The sequence below is a fragment of the Archocentrus centrarchus genome, chromosome 17, assembly GCF_007364275.1.
Source record: "Archocentrus centrarchus isolate MPI-CPG fArcCen1 chromosome 17, fArcCen1, whole genome shotgun sequence".
NCBI classification, from domain to species: domain Eukaryota; kingdom Metazoa; phylum Chordata; class Actinopteri; order Cichliformes; family Cichlidae; genus Archocentrus; species Archocentrus centrarchus.
Genome location: NC_044362.1, coordinates 28,126,211 through 28,144,396, shown reverse-complemented (window position 1 = coordinate 28,144,396; position 18,186 = coordinate 28,126,211). Strand labels below are relative to the sequence as shown.

At 40.3% G+C, this 18,186-nt stretch overlaps 1 protein-coding gene across 1 annotated transcript; it reads right to left on the bottom strand.

The window, feature by feature from the left end:
- Positions 1–575: 575 nt before the first annotated feature.
- Positions 576–18,174, bottom strand: kcnj9 (potassium inwardly rectifying channel subfamily J member 9). The gene is made up of 7 exons (XM_030751822.1): positions 17,869–18,174; positions 16,439–16,652; positions 14,263–14,464; positions 12,465–12,657; positions 12,094–12,291; positions 6,500–6,630; positions 576–1,896 (listed from the first exon to the last, which is right to left on the bottom strand). Exons 1-7 carry the CDS (start codon positions 18,164–18,166, stop codon positions 1,630–1,632), a joined length of 1,503 nt encoding a protein of 500 aa, XP_030607682.1. The 5' UTR covers positions 18,167–18,174; the 3' UTR covers positions 576–1,629.
- Positions 18,175–18,186: the final 12 nt, after the last annotated feature.

The following is an 18,186-nucleotide window of genomic DNA, read 5'->3' as shown; positions in this document are numbered from 1 at the left end:
GATGTGGTGGAATGGGACACCGTGGATGTGCAGTCGACCAAAATCTCCAAAGAATATTTCCAGCTCATTGCTAAAACTATGCCATGAAGAATTAAGGCAGCTCTGAAGGCAAAAGGAGTACAAACCAGTACTCATAAGGTATACCTAATAAATTGCCTATAAAGTGTATACCGTAACAGTTGATCATATTTTATAAGATAGTGTACGTTTTGTGTGTAAGTAAGTGCAAGTGAGTGGAGAGCACTATTTGATCACTTAAAATTGCTGAATTAAAAGTATACACTGGGCAAAAAAAAAAAAAAAAAAAAAAAAAAAAAAATATATATATATATATATATATATATATATATATATATATAGGAAATTTAAACTGCATTTACCATAATTGGGTAGATATACTAGGATCTATTAAGACATTTTTTTTGCTGTTGTTATTAAACTGGAAAATTTAATAACAAAAAGGATTAATAATTTTTAATACGTCCCATTTCTTACCGAACATGCGGTTGTAAATGCTCGTATTGCAAGTTATTCATGCAGCTCCTCCTCAGAACAACACACAGACACAGATCCTGTGGAATATACTGCAGTTTATTATTTCTAACTTATGTGTCATCATAAATATTAAAAACATCAAGTAAAAATGACCACATATATACACAGCAGCAGAAGCAGGAATTTGGGCTGAATTGAGCAGGACACTGTTGTGCTTTTTAAGTTTCTACTTGGCTGGGGACAAAAGATACATTTACCCTTGTTCTACATACGCCACATGTGAAACGAAGCCACGGATACACTTGAGTGTTAACCTGTCACTGCGTTAAAGGTTTACTCACTGTTATGTGTTGAGTGCAGCAAATTTATATCAGTGGTTTTAGCAAACATTAATACTTTGTGCCTCCTGAAGAGGAGATACTGCTGAATCTCACTATCTGTGATGAAACCAGCTGTGATGTCCACGGATGCTTTTACACTTTTGTCAGCCAAATAGGTGTCCAGACATTTTTTTTCTAGCACCAAATGATGGTTTGTTGCCAAACAGACAGATATACCAGCGGCTGTGTGCTGGTGTTAATTTCCCACCCTGTTAACACCTGATGGATACACATTTAAATCTCAGAGCAATCTTTCCATCTAAAGAAGTGTCAGGCTACTACCTCTCAGTCTCTACCTTATGATTATCTAGTAGTGTGCATGTGAAAATAAAGCATCTATGCACTGTACCTATTTAAATGTGTACAATCTATATAGTTAACCCTGCACATACAGCCATCGTTTTACCCAACAAGACAAATTACCTTTCCGCTTTGGTCCACAGGATGGCCTGCTGTTGACCCCCACCAAAAGCATAGTATTGTCATTTAAATGTAGATATAGGCAAGGGTGATTGGAGCTAACACAACAAACTGAAAGGAGATAGCACACGTACAGTACACTTTTAACAAAGACGAACGCACAATTAAAAGACAAAAATTTCAAGAAATAAACTCTTCCAGATGGTAACATAAGATATGGCATATACTGCAGAAGTGAGCATAATGAAACTACTTGTTGTCTTGAAAGTAAAAGTCTGGAAACTGTGGTGTGGTAGTGGTGATATACTGAAGGTCTTTGTAAACATTCTCTGTTCTAGGCCTCTGATTCTGATTGGTCAGTGGCGACACTGCCGTTCAGCTCGCCCAGTACTGATTGCTCTTGGATGTCGGTCATCTCCCCAACGATGAAGGTCGGCTCCCCTGTTTTGCTGTTAGCCGAGCCACTGTCCGGCTGCTTGGCCGCCTGGTTGGCCAGAGTGGGCTCTTCATCCAGTCTGCTGGAGATGGACCAGTAGAGGTGAGCATCAAGTCTGGCTGCAGCCAATGACAGCTCTCGTGCTGAGCAGGAGGGTGTGTCCACCTTGAATGAGATGAGAATTTCTTAGTAGGGAAAAAAAAAAAAATCACACACTATTAGTTTCACTTTCAGTTTCACACGGGCTGCTACTGAGGTAGTACAACATGAATGTGGACCAATAGAGCTACAGCCCAGAGAGGTTTAATTGCCTCCACTGGCATCAAGATAACAGATATAGTTCAATTTTGGACTTTTATCTGTGGTTTCCATTCTAGTATGTCACCCTTCCATAGGCATTAGGCACAGCACAGCTAGTTTACACCATTCACAGTTTGATTTCACACATCAAAGAAGCAACAGGAGAGAATTTCCAGCAGCATCCACCAAGCTTTTACCATTGGTCATACTGGAAATGGATGCCATCAAGCGTCCTAGGTTTCTTCCTGTTAGAAGGAAGTTTTTCGTTCCCACTGTCACCAAGTGCTTGCTCATAGGGGTTGTTTTGACTGTTGGGTTTTCTTTGTAATTATTGTGGGGTCTTTACATTACAATACAAAGCACCTTGAGTCAACTGTTTGTTGTGATTTGGCACTATATAAATAAAATTGTACTGAATTGAATTGAAAAGGCAATACACAGCATACAAAATTAATTCCAACAAAAAATTAACATGACCCATTACCGATGGTAATATCCTTCTGTAATTAATGACTGTATAAAATAAATGTAGAAGTCAGGATAACATTAGAGCCCCATTTCATAATAGAAAACCCTTCAGCATACATCTTATCACCTTCTGTAGAACAATTTTGCCCTAATTTGGAGGTGTTGTCAATAGTCATTGAATCAAAACAATTTTAATCATGCTGTATGAGATTGATATTCTGTGATTATCTTTAACATCTCTAAAAATACTTTTTGGTAACCACATCTAGAACAGATGCAAAAAAATTCCATGCTAAACAAATTGGACAAAGTACATACTGTAATTTTGTACAAGGGTGGATACTACATAATATCTTTCTATTTATGTAATCTATAACAATAAGCCAGATATACTGCAAACTTACATATTCACAACATATTATACTCAAGTGTGTACAGGAATATTACTACATAATGCATTCATATTACATAATCTGCTGATATCAATGCATTACGTTCCATAATCATAAGGCAAACCACGTACAAAGCATAATGCAATCATGTTGTTTACATTTGAGCAATATTGCTGAGCAGTAGATATGGCTTTAATATTGCTTAATGTTGAATCATAGTCTGTACTATTTATGGCCATGAGTCATCCCTAACCAACATGTTAGACAATGCTCAGCCAATCAGAAGTTGACTAATCAATCAGGCTGTTGCCTAGAGTTACTATAAACAGACTGGCTCTTTACCTAGAAATTTGGGATTTACAATTTGCTCACTATCTAGCTACTGCCAGCTTTTCAATGATCTATTTCAGTTGCTAGATATGGGGAATCTCCACATACTCCATTTCAGACAATAAGGGTGAAGTAGGTATAGCCAATCACACAGCACAATATGATCACATGATAAGGCTAAGCCAATCAGGCATGATAAGGAGCCTGCATGCCATTAGCATATATTATCATAGTATTAGCAGCCTGAAATTCTCCATGTTCTTTACTTCAGAGAAATACAGCCAAAGGGTACTAAAAATCCAGGAATATGAATATCGTGTTACACATCTTTGAAGAGTTAAGAACAAATATACTAAATTTCATGGCTCAATTTCTTGTGGTTTTGGAGTTAAAGACCAGAAAGGTAAAACCTCACGGACAGATAGACGTTCAGATGGACGACAATGTCCTCCTGCTTTATTTTGTGCGGGAGGATGAAAAGGAAGTTAACAGACCAAATGGCATGCATTAGCATTGCAATTAGGAAATAAATTTGATAGTATGTATATTTGTAAATATAAAATCTGGGTGGTTTTTGATGAGAAGCAGATGTTAAAATTACTTCAGCCATTTAGCTCCATTCACTTCTATTATTGATTGACTATCCCACGAGCGCCTTCTAACTGAATTACAGATTATTTTGGTACAGGGGCATTAATAGGAAGTATTCTTTCAGTAGATTAGCTCAGGATAAACTCTCAATACCCACTGCAGGACTTACTTACTGACAGGACTGGCCATGCTAGTGCAATGGCTGAGAAGGCAATGTCTGCTGGCTGGTCTGCCACTCATATTTTTCCATAATAACATTTAGTACTTTCATTTTTGAAAAACTGTAAATAATGATCAAAACAAAATATATTTAATATACAAAATGTTTGTTATTTTCAGTAATTTCATCCAAACTACAAAACTTGTTAAAAACTTAGAATCTTATGTCAATCTGTGTGATTTTTCTTTGGCTAAAACTTATTTTCAGGGAGCCAAAAATTCCTTTATGCCAAAAAAAAGTGAATGTGCAGAAATTACACAGCTGCTTAGTTATAAAACGTAAGACTCGTTACTTTAGGCTATAAATTCTGAGGTATGTGGCACATGTCCATAATAATAATAATAATAATAATAATAACAATAATAATAATACATTTTATTTATGGGCACCTTTCAGGACACTCAAGGTCGCCTAAACTGTAATATACAGTCTACATCTCTACAAAAATAAACATGAAATAAATTCTTTAGTCAGAGTTCCTACATGTCCCAGCATGCTTTTCAACAACCCCACGAGAATGTGAGAATTTAGCTGGCAGTTGCACGTGTAGGTGGAGACAGGAATAGGGATAACAGAGAAAGAGTAGATCCAATTTTTCTTTCTCGATAATCTTGCTGCTTCCAGAAAAACTGTCACTTGGTGCAGATGACAAATGACAGAAGAATGAAAGTCCTTTCTCTTAATACTGAAGCAGTGACAGTAAAGCCTCACATTTGTGTAGATGTTCTACATTTTTATCCATATTTTACAATCAAATTATTTTATGGTGCTTTTATAATCAGAGTTCTAAAAAGCCTCATTCCTATTACCTAGTGTCATGTTTTGTTTTGTTTTTAACTTGACCTTTTGCCCGCTCCTCCGCTAGTTTTTTTGCAACACTGACAGCCCGGGTATGACCTCAGGCTTCAATTAGAGATTTGAATTTTTGATTGAACAGTCAGTTTTGCTTCTGGCTGAGAAAACCTTATGCTGCTGAGGCAAAAGAGAATAAGAGATAGTTGGGGCAGCTCTACTGACATGTATATAAAAGGATGAAAATTCCCGGCTTCAGTAGAGAAGTAATCACCAACATAGGACATGCCACAAGACGGGAAAGGGTGAAAGGCAATAGTGCATGATTTTGACTTCAGTTTCAATGCCTGTGTTCACACACCAGCCTCAGTTTATTGTATTTAGCTGTGCAGTGAATCTAAGAATCTGACTGTTTGTGGTATTTGTGTTTCCTTAAATTTTTGAGGTATTTTCTTTAATCGTTGGCATATGTTTGAGTTTATCAAAAGATATCATGTCGCAGGGGACCTGAATATTCAAAGGCCCACCTGAAGAGTTTTTCTACAACAGGAAAGTTGCTTTTATTACCTCCTTAAACACAGGATCCACTGGACCATCCTTTATCAAAAGACAGGAGTTTAAAGTGAATCAGGCTTTTCACAAAACATGTAAATTACTGCTGCATTTTCCATCGTATACCATAACTTGCTAATATACAGATATGTTTTGTACTTTTAATGGATTGTTAAACCCTCAAGCAAATGCTTGTGCTACCTTATTAAAAGTGCGCTTTAATTAAAGATGATGCAAGATGATTGTGTTAAAATAATCGAAGTTGTTTGGTTGTGTCCTCTTTTGGGGCATTGCTGCTTTGCCAGCTTTTACAATTAATATTAATTAGTATTACAGTTTATTTTGGAGCTGCTAAAAGCATTAATAAAGGAAGTATTAAAGTGGAACATCTCTTAAGATGGAAGAGAAAATATTAAGTGGATAACAGGTTGAGCAACTTTTCTTAATGCAAACATGTAATTTTACCATGTGACTGGAAAGCTTTAATCTTTTTGTTAGTTCCACACTGGGGTGAGGCTTTTTGTAACCCACCCTAAGGACAGTGTAGTCTCACCACAGCACATTCAGGTCATCCATTGAGACATTTTGAAGCACCTTTAGTGAAGGTGAAGTCGGCTTCTCTGAACACTGCTGTTCTCTCTCCTTGACCTTGTGACCATCATGTCAAGCAAAAGTGATTGGGAAAATACTATTTTTGACTGAATTTATTTCATTAAAAAAAGCCTATTTTAAAAGAAGTGATGTTGTTAACAGCAGTGCCATATTCATATTAAATATTTCTCTTTTTGAAAGCAAATTGATTTATTTTGAAAATCCTCCTAAACGATAAGAATTTCCATGAGTAAATTTAAACACAAAGTCATGCAGTCCTTGTCTGTCTGCTTATTGATCACAGTTAGGAAAATTTAGCAAATCGTCAATGACAGGCAATTAATACTGCCAAAACAACCTCTAGTGCAGCTGAGGTGAGAGTTTATGCCCAGGGTGTACCCTGTCTCTTGTCCTATGAGAGCTGAGACCCCAGAGGTTAAGAAAATGCTTGGTTGGATGGAAATATTTGTCTGTGACAAATCATGCACTGCTTTATTTGCTTTATCATCACACCTTTGTTTAGAGAGATTACCTCAAATGTGTGGTGAAACGCTCCGTAGTCAACGTCAAAGAAGCCCTCTGCCAGTGACATCATTGGGCTGAACCTGTGACCCCACAACACCTCCTCCGCGAGATAGGAGCTCCTCGCCTGGCACGTCATGCCTGCATCCACAAACAAATGGGTGACTATAAAGATTCATAATACATGTTTCCCTTCACGGTATTAGTTCTGGTCTGTGTAATAAATTAGCTGAAATAAACAGGATTTTCTGTGCCTGGTGGTGGCAATGCAGAAGAGTAAAAGCACCACACCTAAAACTCTTACAGAAACATAATTCAGTCACAAAAAATTTCACTCTCAAACTGTCATTGTATGGATGTTTTCTGCAGCGGCGTTATGACTGTCTTTGTAACAAAGCCCTCTGACTAAAGGAATCAATATTTGGAGTAGGCAGAGAGGCCACCTTTACCTCACAGATACACATCCCGAATAGCTCCGATACACTGAGTTCTTGCTTAAACTGTGAGGAAAATAGTAGAGTATATCATCCTCTCAGAATGAATCTGACATAAGGTGATATAAAAGGGGGATAAAGGAGAAGAGATAAATACTGTCTTCCAGTGTCCTGCTAACTGGATACTTGTTCCTACCAGACTCAGTTCAAAAATGTTTGATTTCTGTAGATTTAACACAAGGCTTTAATTAACACAACCATAAACATGTGTTAAATTGCTTAGAAGTATATAAAATCTGAGAGGGTCTATGAGCAGACAGTAATTTTCCCAGCTTGTGGAAATTACTTTGCTAATCAGTATTCTGTAAATCTAGATGCACTGGTTTAGAAGAATTCTTGAGACTGGGAGAAGAAAATCAGAACTAAAAACTGCAAAATAAAAAAGTAAGAAGAAGATTATTGTAGTCTGTGCCTTAGATCACTCACTATTTATTAAATAGTGACTATATAGAGAGCATCACATTTTGTCACCTGGACAAACCTGGACCACCCGTGGCCGATTACCAAGACTACGTGAAGTACCAGATGCGCCTGCAGAACTACGGACAATCCCGACTTTGACCGTCACTGAAACCAATCAGCTGATCTATACCATGGCAGCAGTGAGCCTTGAGATGCTTGGCTGTAAGATGAACAACCACAAGGAGCAGTACCCTCCATGGAAAAGATGACCAGAGGCAAGCTAACTGAGTCACTTATCAGAGCTGCAGAACGGTGTGATGAAGAAAGGGGTGCCTAAGAAGTACAACAAGGTGTCTATACCTGAGGCCTCAGAAACTGCCAAATAAAGACTCAAAGCCTTGGCTAGCCACTTGAATAGGTATACCAGGTATACCAGCAACCTCCATGAACAGGCTCCAATAACCATCACAGCAGTAGACATCCAAGAAAGCGTCTCACAAGAATTGGACAGCACCAGGCCCTGACATGATTCACACCTACTGGCTAAAGAAGCTAACTGCACTCCATGAGGGCCTGGCAGCACAAATGAACCAGCAGCTAAAGGCTAAGACACACCCGGAATAGCTGACCGAAGGCCGAGCAGTCCTGATCCCCAAGGATCCCCATAAGGCACCGGTTCCATCCAACTACTAGCCAATAACCTGCCTCATCACAACATGGAAACTCCTGTCAGGCATCATAACAGCTAAGATGAGCAGGCACATGGCTCAATACATGAGCAGGGCTCAGAAAGGAATTGGCAGAGATACCAGAGGAGCAAAACACCAGCTACTGGTAAAGCAGTCACTCATCACTGTAGGAAAAGCCTGACCAACCTGAGCACCACCTGGATTGATTACAAGAAAGCCTCACACGTGGATCCTGGAATGCCTAGAACTGAACACTGTAAACCCGGATAAGTTGAATCTACTTAAAAAAAACCAAGATAACTCGTTGCCTTAAATTTTTTAAGTAATGAAATAATTTATTTAACTCAGCCTGTTAAGTAAGCACTACTCCATTTCCAATTGAACTAAATTGTATGTTCTAATTGACCAAACTTATCTTTTATAGTTCATGAAAAAATAAAATGTCTTTTGATCAATCAATTCCCCCTGTCCTTTTCATGGTTGTGTGGGGGTTGGAGCCTATCCCAGCTGACAAGGCAGTAAGATGCAGGGTACACCCCGTACAGGTCACCAGCAGGGCTGACACAGACAACCATTCACACCTGTGGGCAATTTAGAGAGAGACCAATTAACCTAACCCCAGTAACTACATGTCTTCAGATTGTGGGAGGAAACCCATACAGACACAGGGAGAACATACAAACTCCACACAGCAAGAGTCCCAGGCTAAGGTGGAATTGAACCCAGACTATCAGATAGGTATTTTAGCTGTGCAGCAGCAGTGATAACCACCATGCCACCATGCTGCCAGTAACAAAATATTTTTTACAGTGTTGAACTGTGTCTGTTTAAATTTGGTAAATAAACATGATAAAACTCAGCCCTGCTGAACACTGGTACATTAACATTTACAAATAACATTTGTCCATGGAACAATAAAAAATTATACGAGAGAGCGTTGTGAAAGAAAACACCAAATGTCTACTATTCCAAACAGCAAGAGGCCTGGGCCAAGCCAGAATTGAACCCAGACCTTCTAGATGGCATTATACCAGTGAGGTAGCACTGCTAACCATCATGCCACCATGCAGCTGTGCATTAATCCAGTCTGTTAAAACTGGTATAAACTAGATTTTTAGCAGGTGCAAAACTTGATGATATTAACTTGTTTGAACTCAAACACATGATTACAATAAGATAGACCATCAAAAAGTACAGTCTACTCAGCATTAACAAGTAATGTTCACATTCTAGGTAATTTTAAGTAATATGAACTCAGTATTTTTAAGTGGAATCAAAATCTGGGTTTACAGTGTACAAGATCAACAGGACCAGTGATATCGGAATGTCATTCAGACTGGAGAAGTGTAGTTGGATGGTAACAAAAAGAGGGAAGGTAGTCAGAACTGAGGTGATTGCACTACCAGAAGGCAACATTGCAGACACTGAGGACAGCTATAAGTACCTTGGAATCCCACGGGCAAATGGGAACCATGAAGAAGCCGCTAGGAAAGTTGCAACTGCCAAGTACCTGCAGAGAATAAGGCAAGTCCTAAAGAATGAGCTGAACGGGAAGAAGATGATTCGGGCAATCAACACTTACACCAGTCATGAGATACCCTGCTGGGATAGGTTGGTCAATGGAGGAGACAGAAGCCACTGACATCAAGACAAGAAAGCTCCTTACCATGGAGGGTTTCACCCTAAATCCAGCACTCTGAGAATGAATGCTAAGTGGAAGGAAGGAGTACGAGGACTAGTGAGTGTCAGAACCAATATCCTAGATGAAACAACAAAGATCCATGAGTACATCAGGAAGATGACCACAATTGATCATGTGCTCAGTGACTACCTCAGGCAGCAGAAATCCGAGAAAGTAGAGGAGCAAGAACAGGAACCATCATGAAAGGACAGGCCCCTGCCACAAGCAGATAGAAGAAGTAGCTAATATCGAAAAATCCTACCAATGACTGGACAAAGCTGGGCTGAGGAGCCACTAATCATGGCAGCACAGGAACCACCTCTAAACACAAGATCGATAGAGGCTGGGTTCTACCACACAAGGCAAGACCCCAGGTGCAGGCTGTGCAAAGATGGCCCTGAGACAATCCAGCACATAACAGCACGGTACAAGATGCTAGCAGGAAGGGCATACATGGAACGTCATAACCAAGTGGCTGGCACAGTATACAGGAACATCTGTGCCGAGTATGACCTGGAAGTCCAAAGGTCAAAATGATCCCGTGGGACTTCCAGATACAGGCCGACAAACTTGTGATGGCTAACCAACCAGACATAGTAGTGGTGGAAAAACAGAGGAAGAAAGCCATAGCGATAAACGTAATACCAGGCGATGGCAACATGAAGAAGAAGGAAAATGAGAAGCTCCATAAATACCAGAAGAGCTAGTGAGGATGTGGAAAGTGAAAGTAATAGTGGTCACTGTGGTAATGGGAAAACTCGAGGCAGTGACCCCCAAACTGGGAGTGTGGTCCAGAAGATTCCAGGAATGACATCCGAGATCTCTGTCCAGAAGTGTGCAATCCTAGGAACAGCTAAGATACTGCACAGGACCCTCAAACTCCCATGCCTCTGGTAGAGGACCCGAGCTTCGAGGACAAAGACCACCCGCAGGGCGAGGAGTATATATAACATATCTGTAAACAAAATTCCTCTCTCCCCTTATCAGTAAAAGACAGCAGCTCATCAAAGCTGGAATTGCTACAAAATATTTGTATTTATTAATTTAAGAAAATACGCTCAGCATATTATGTATTTATGACAAAAATGCACTTCAGTATTTATTCACCTAGTGGACCTGATCTGCTCTGTGATGGCAACAACATAATAGTGTCAGAATTTGTTTTTTCATTTTGCTGATGAACTCATTAAATAGTCCTGATAGTCTAAGAAAGAGAAAATAGGATGGCACGGTGGTGCAGAGGTTAGCACTGTCACCTCACAGCAAGAAGGTACGTGCCTGTGTGGGCTCTCGCCAGGAACTCCATCTTACTCCCACAGTCCAAAGACATGTATAGGGTTAGGTTAGGTGATTCTATGTTGGGTGTAGTAGCAATGTGTTAACCCTGTGATAGACTGGATACCTGTCCAGGATGTACCCTGCTTCTCACCCTATGACAGCTGACTCTTAGATAAGTGGAAGAAGATGGATGGATGGAAGGAAGGAAGGAAGGAAGGAACTGTGAATCATGCAAAGTCACTCTAGTAGAGTCCAAAAATAAAAATATGAAGCTGGAAATATATAGCACAATAGGTAAATTTTTACTGGTGATTTATCAAGAGTGAGTAAGCACAGCAGGGCTCTGTGCATTGCCCAAGGGTAGATGAGTCTCCAGTTTTAAACAGTTTGCTTTCTGTAAAACAGTGATGGTGTTAGTGTAATATCAGACTGCTGCAAGGTTAATTTGCTAATGCTCCTTTCTAGTTGTTGCAGCCAAACAAGCATTTACAAAAGAGGTTGTGATAAATTTACAATCCATTTAAACCACAATGTACTTTTCCTTATATAATGTAATGATTTTGCTATATTTTATAATATAATTAGCATGGTCAATCATGGGAACGACTAAAGTAAGTTACATAAAACCTTTAAATAGAAAAATATCGCTTGGGGTATTCTTTGTTTAGCTTGCTCCCTCATAAATTTTAAAATATTGATAATGGTACAGGCTTATCATCTCTTTATTTCTGTACTACTGCCAGTGAATAATATATTAGTAATTTATTCATTCACTAGACAGTGATTTCTAGCAGTTTTTTCCCCATTACCCACATTGCCATTTCCTGTGCATACATGGAAATGAATTTCTCTTTATTTTTATGTTCCAATTTGTGCTTTTCTTTTCAGTCTAAACTAATAGACCTGATGATTTGTTTATTTACTATTTAGTTGCTTATTGACTGTAGGACATAGATTTTATGTCATTTTGTTAATAATAATAGTCAACTGACAGCAAAAAACACTGAAGAAATATATTGAAAAGAGCAGGTGCTTCTTAATTTGGTGTTTGTCTCCTCACCAGTGGCCTCCACCATTCCCTCCAGAATGACCACAATTTCAAAGTCTTCCTTCTCTAGCTGGGTGTGCGACATGTCCCAGAAGGGTGAGCGTGCATCAATCTCATGGGAAATCACCAACGGCGAGACCAGGAAGAGACGATCATCACCTGTCTCAAAGCCCACGCTGATGTCTGTCTGATCCAGAGGGATGAACTCACCTGGAGGAGCCAGTAAAGTGGAGGTGAGGAGAGAGATTGCATTGCTCAGATTTTTTTTTTAAAAATGGACCACTTGAAAGATAAAATATATCCCAGAATGACTGGTTTAATAATGTATCAGCAGTTTTGTTGCAAAAGGGAAACATAATCAGTTTTATTATTAACTGTCTCACCCTCCTGAGTCTGCTTGGACTTGATGAGTTTGGCCCTGATGTTGGCCCCCACAATGTGGGAACTCCGAAGGTCACCCACCCTGAACATCAGGCAGAGCTTGTCGTCTCTCGGCGAGATGACAGCGTGTTTGGAGAACACCAACGTCTCGGCTCGTTTGTTGGGCTGAGAGATCTTTACGAACATGCAGCCCACCTGCGCAGAGAGGAAGGAACAATGTATAACACAGGCTCTGTTCAGAACTCAAAGAGATTGGGAGCCTTGCACAAAGTAGAAAAGCAGATGCTTATTAATTACAGAACAATATTTCTTGGTATTCATAACAAACACATCATCTAAAGAGCCAAGTAATTCTGATGCAGTCTACACATCTTGAATGCATTCATTATGGCTGCCAAATACAAACTAACCTTGTTCATTTTTCAGAAGATCTCGCTATTGCCAGTTTCCATTGTTTAAAAAGAATAGTGACACTGAGTTAACCTCCGAATCAACCGTTTTTATATGCATAGTAAAACAGCCCACGCCACGTGTACATCAGTTGTTAATTTGGAATGTTTCCAGCTGCCAAACATGCATAAACATGATTCAGCCTGGATGTCGGCGTGTGAATTCATCCTCATCGAAAGAGTGCTTACATTGCATAAAAAAGAGCTTCACCTGCATTTTCAGTGTAAATATTCTTTTTTGGAAGAATACTATCTGCACATAATTTGTGTCATTACGTCTCTACAGTACTTGTGCATTCACTCTCCTCTCTGGGCTCAAGAAAAACTGTGTTTTATTATTTTTATTTGGTTCAGTTGAGCTGACAGGAGGCTTCCGTTAAAGCAAACAGACTCAGGTCAAACAGTAATTGTAGGCACTTTTTAGAAAGCTAAAGGAATTAGATGAATTGGAACACTGACTCTGAATCTGAAAGCCTATTTTTCATTTTTCATACCGATGTGTTTTTCTAACCTTACTTCCTACTTTGCTAGAACAGGTCTGATAAGCTCCTTTTCCCAACATGTTACACAAATAGCAAATAATACATAATCACATAACAAATCATCAGTGAGGTCAACAGTAATTCAATGTACATATGGAAAACGTCGATTCTCAAATTCAAAAATTACTGCAAATACTCACTTTGGCAAAATTTAACCTCATGTTTGGTAAGTATATGAGATAAAAAGCGAGGACATGGTTTAAATAATGAAAAACAAACTTTTAATGTTACAAAGACCAGACAAAAACACCAAGTCCAAAGGGCAAGTCAAACAAACAGGAATCTTAAAAAGAGACAATCCATCCATCCATCCATCCATCCATCCATCCATCCATCTTCTTCCACTTATTCAATTTAGGGTCACAGGGATGCTGGAGCCTGTCCTAGCTGTTGTAGGACAAAAAGGCGGGATCAAACAGACCATCCAACTAGGACAAAGGGAAATACAAGACTATATATAGACAAAGGACTGACTGGAAAACAAGACACAGGTAAAAAGGATCAGGGTGGGGCAAACAATGTGAAACGGAGGCAAAGGAACAAAAGCAGGAAGTTAAATTAGACACATAAGAAAGAAGGAGCAACCAAAAGACTCACACTGCGAAGTTGAGGGGCAAATAGGGAAAACAGAAACACAATGGGGCAAAACAGGACCAACACATGCAACAAAGACCATAACAGTTATCAGAATGTGAATGTCTAAAAGTCTGAATAATCACATCAGGTATCTCCAAATAATCTTAATTGTCATTACTAGTGATTTCTAAATATCTCCCCCATCTATGTTTTCTACCATCCCAGCTGCTCACCATGAACGCGTTAACCATCGACCCCAGTATAGCCTGTAGCAGCAGCAGCATGGTGCCCACCGGACACTGGTCGGTGATGACACGGTGGCCATAGCCAATCGTGGTCTCAGTCTCGATGGAGAAGAGGAAAGCCGAAATGAAGCCATTGACATTGTTGACGCATGGCGTCCACGTCTCATCCTCCAGATGGTCGAGATCACCCCTTGGGGAGAGAAGAAGCAGAATGTGTGAGAAAGGGAAGGCGGGAGGTGACAAAGTGGGTGTCAAGAGGGAAAAATAGACTGAGAGCGAGAAGATTTATATTTTTAGACTAGAGGTGCAGAAATATATAAATGACGACTCATCTCTCTCTTTAAATTTTCCACCACCTTGCAGCTAATTCCTGCAATGAATGGAAGTAATCCTGTTCATCAGATTTAAACATGGTGCTTAAGTCAACATTTATGCTGTCACTTCTTGCTGAGGCTGCAGAAACCCACCGTTTTCATCATATGTCATCACATGCAACTTCCTCGCAGCATCTTTTATGTTTTTTTTTTTTTCTAGTCCTGTGCCACTAAGAGTCTGCACGATTTCCTTTCTAACACACACTACACACGCTAATGCCCCCAATTAACACAGCTCCAGCCAGAGAGGGAGTGCTAATTAGTGAAAGTGGTGTTAGGTCATTTATATAATCTATGACTTTTATTGACCTGTGTTGGTGACAAAAGCATTGCAGCAACACTGACAGTTCTCTGGCACACCACAGGATGGCCTGCAATTGATATATAAAAGGGTCACAATTTTTATGAGACAAATACCTTAGTTAATTGGAGCAGAGACCCAGCAGTCACATCTCATGAAGAGGCAGCACATCATGATGAAATGCACTGTAATATTAATACTGCTTTGTCATCTGCTTTTTTGGCTGAGAAAGTGGGCTTTTTTTTTTTAGGCCGTTATGACAGAAATGTCTGAAAATGTCATGCTCCCTGAAGATATTTCATTAAGGAATGGTTGAACTTTGGGGGAAATATAATGAGAAGATCGATGCTGTTCTCGTATCTGTCTGCTAAATGTGAGGCCGCAGCCAGGAGGCAGTCAGCTTAGTTTAGCACTAAGCTGACAAACGAGGAGAGAGCGAAAATAAATTTCCCTACCAGCCTCACTAAAGCGCACTGATTAACACGTTGTATCTCGTGTTACGCTTCAATTTTGTCACCAGTTCAAGAAAAGCTAAACTGTCTCCTGGCTGTAGTATCATGTTCATTTCACCAAGCGTCAAATTTATGGGCTAGATTTGGTTTTAAAAAGCGAAAAGGTGTCTTTTTTTAGGCTATTATGTAGACTTGAATTTGCCCTAATTGCAAACATAAATCCATGTTTATACTCGCTGAGCAGTTTTCTCATGATTACAAGTCTAAAAGAGCTCTAAATGGCTGATGAAAATCGGATTAAACTTGATTTTAGAGTGAAAGTTTAGTAAACCTTTCATCACACCTAGCTGTCAAAAAATACATGTATCTTTGGTTATTAATGCATCATCTGACTGAGATTTTATTTGGCGTGAAGTGGTTGTCGCCACACAATGTCCGCTCCAGGTACACACACTAACATCTGCGTGCAACTCTGGACACGCAAAACTTGTTCCTACGTAAAAGGGCAAAACTGTGGTGCAATGGTAAGCGATGCCACAGCAAGAAGGGTCTGGGTGTGAAGCTGCAGGTCATCTGAGAAGTTTTGCAGAGATGTCGAGGAGGAAGCGATGTCCTTTTACTTTTCAGTAAAATTCTGATGCAAGGGGTCCTCTTTTTCTGTATATCTTTTAAATGAAAAACAGCTTTTCAGCTTTCACTTTGAACCAAATCACAAAGCTGTTTAGATGTCTGTTCAGCTGAGCTTTTGCTGGCTGGGACCATGTGAACATGAAGATGGTCTTTTTCTTTCTAATTCTAGATAAGAAAAGACTGTTTCCCAAGCTTTAATATAAGGACGTGTTGGCAGAAAACCCTGTTTTTGGTCATACAATGTTGCTGCAGTATCAGAAGATAAATTTTTAATCAGGTCAAATATTCTTGATGCCACTTGGATTTAGAATGAGACGTTACAATGAAAATCTGCAGACTTCTTTATGGCTCAGTACTTAAAAGAGATCCATATACATCAGTGCATATGACTTTTTCCTGAATCTCACCTGCAGTAGGCAATGAGGTACCAGATGGCCCCGAAGAAGAGCCATGTGACAGCGTAGGCCATGACAAAGACGAAGAGCGAGCAGCGCCAGTTGAGGTCCACCAGAGTGGTGAAGATGTCCGTCAGGTAGCGGTAAGTCTCCCGCATGTTACCGTGCTGCACATTGCAGCGACCGTTCTTCTCCACGTAGCGCTGCCTCTTACGGCGAGTGCGGGCTGGTGAAAGGGCAGAGAGGCAGAGGAACATGAGAAACAGGAGAGAAGAGGCACAATAAGAAATATGCGAGGCTAACGAATGGGAGGAAAAGTGCCATCTCCTCTTGATCCTTTACAGTGCTGAAGACATTTATTGTTCCAAGAAACTCTAACAAAAACATGCGCGAGGCAGCCTTTCTGAAAGGTTTTGCTGTTTGAAGCTGCAACGCTGACTGCAGTCAGACGATGAGAATTGAATGAAGGCACTTAGAAAAACGCGAGCACAAACACAGGGAGGTGGCAGGGGACAAAACTACTGAGGGAGATGCAGCATGGCTCAAAGCAAAGTCAGACTGGTGACGAAGGGAAAACATAAATGAAAAATGACAGGTGAATAAAAGAGAGCACACAAAGTGTGGCGGGACAACATCATCAAACGCTCAGAGAAGAAAAGCGACAACACTGGACTTCAGCTGTGTTTTGTTTTGTTTTGTTTCGTAGGCTTTTTACTGTGGGTGAACCCAGCCAGAACTGAAAGTGTAACACAAAACTGCTATCACATAAACTTAAAGCCATGAACATCAGTCATCGTGCATCATACATTTAAAGGTTCAGAGAGATGTTTTGGCCAATTATAACCCTCTCTGACTTTTCTGTGATGACGTTCTGGTGCTGTTCTGTAGGGTCTTTGTCCTTTGTGTACTCTTTGAGACACTGACACCAATTCCTGGAGTTTACCAGTAATTAGCTTCACCATAGCTGAATTTCTATAATTCAGCTATGGTGAATTAAACAGCCAAAGGGTCACATAAACTGCACATTTCTCCAGTTCCCTGGTTAGGCTTTCTTTCTTTCTGTCTATGAAGATGTACAGCAAAGATTGGAGCAAACAGAGCAGAGCTTAATGAGCAAGACTGTCAAAATCGCTGAGGGGTGAAGCTCTGCAGTATGGTCTAAATTAGAGGAGATTCACTACTAGTGCTGCGAGACAGATGGGGAGGAGAACGGGGTCCAGGGTTGAATGGAGAAAAGGTTCACGCAGAGTGAGTCAATATCTCCAAATCTCTGGAGATGTTATCAGATACCAAAAGAGGTTAATAGTGATGCATTTCAATCAATGGATTGAGGGTCCAGAAAACAGTTAAATAACATAGTGGGTGTGCTATCTCAAAAGGGAGGGAGGGAGGGAGGGAGGGAGGGAGCTCAAGGACAAGATGTCACATTCAGAGTGACTCACCCCACCCGAACCGTCCCCTCTCCTTCTCTATCCCCTGGGTCTTCTTGATGTGCTGATTGGCTTTGGCCTCCCGCTCAGCCAGCTTGGACTGAAACGATTTCTTGACCTGAGCCGAGGTTGGAGGGGAAGGTGTCGTCTCTGTGGTGACGACGTGGCCCAGCTCCTCCGATAGGTTGAAGACTCCCGTGGAGGCTGTGGCCTCTGTGGCCACCTCCACTTCTTCCCTGTCCACCTTCTCCTCCACAGGGAGCGAGAGGGAGTCCGGACGGGAGGGGAAGATAGAGGTCTCCAGTGCCATGGTGTGTGTGTGTGTGTGTG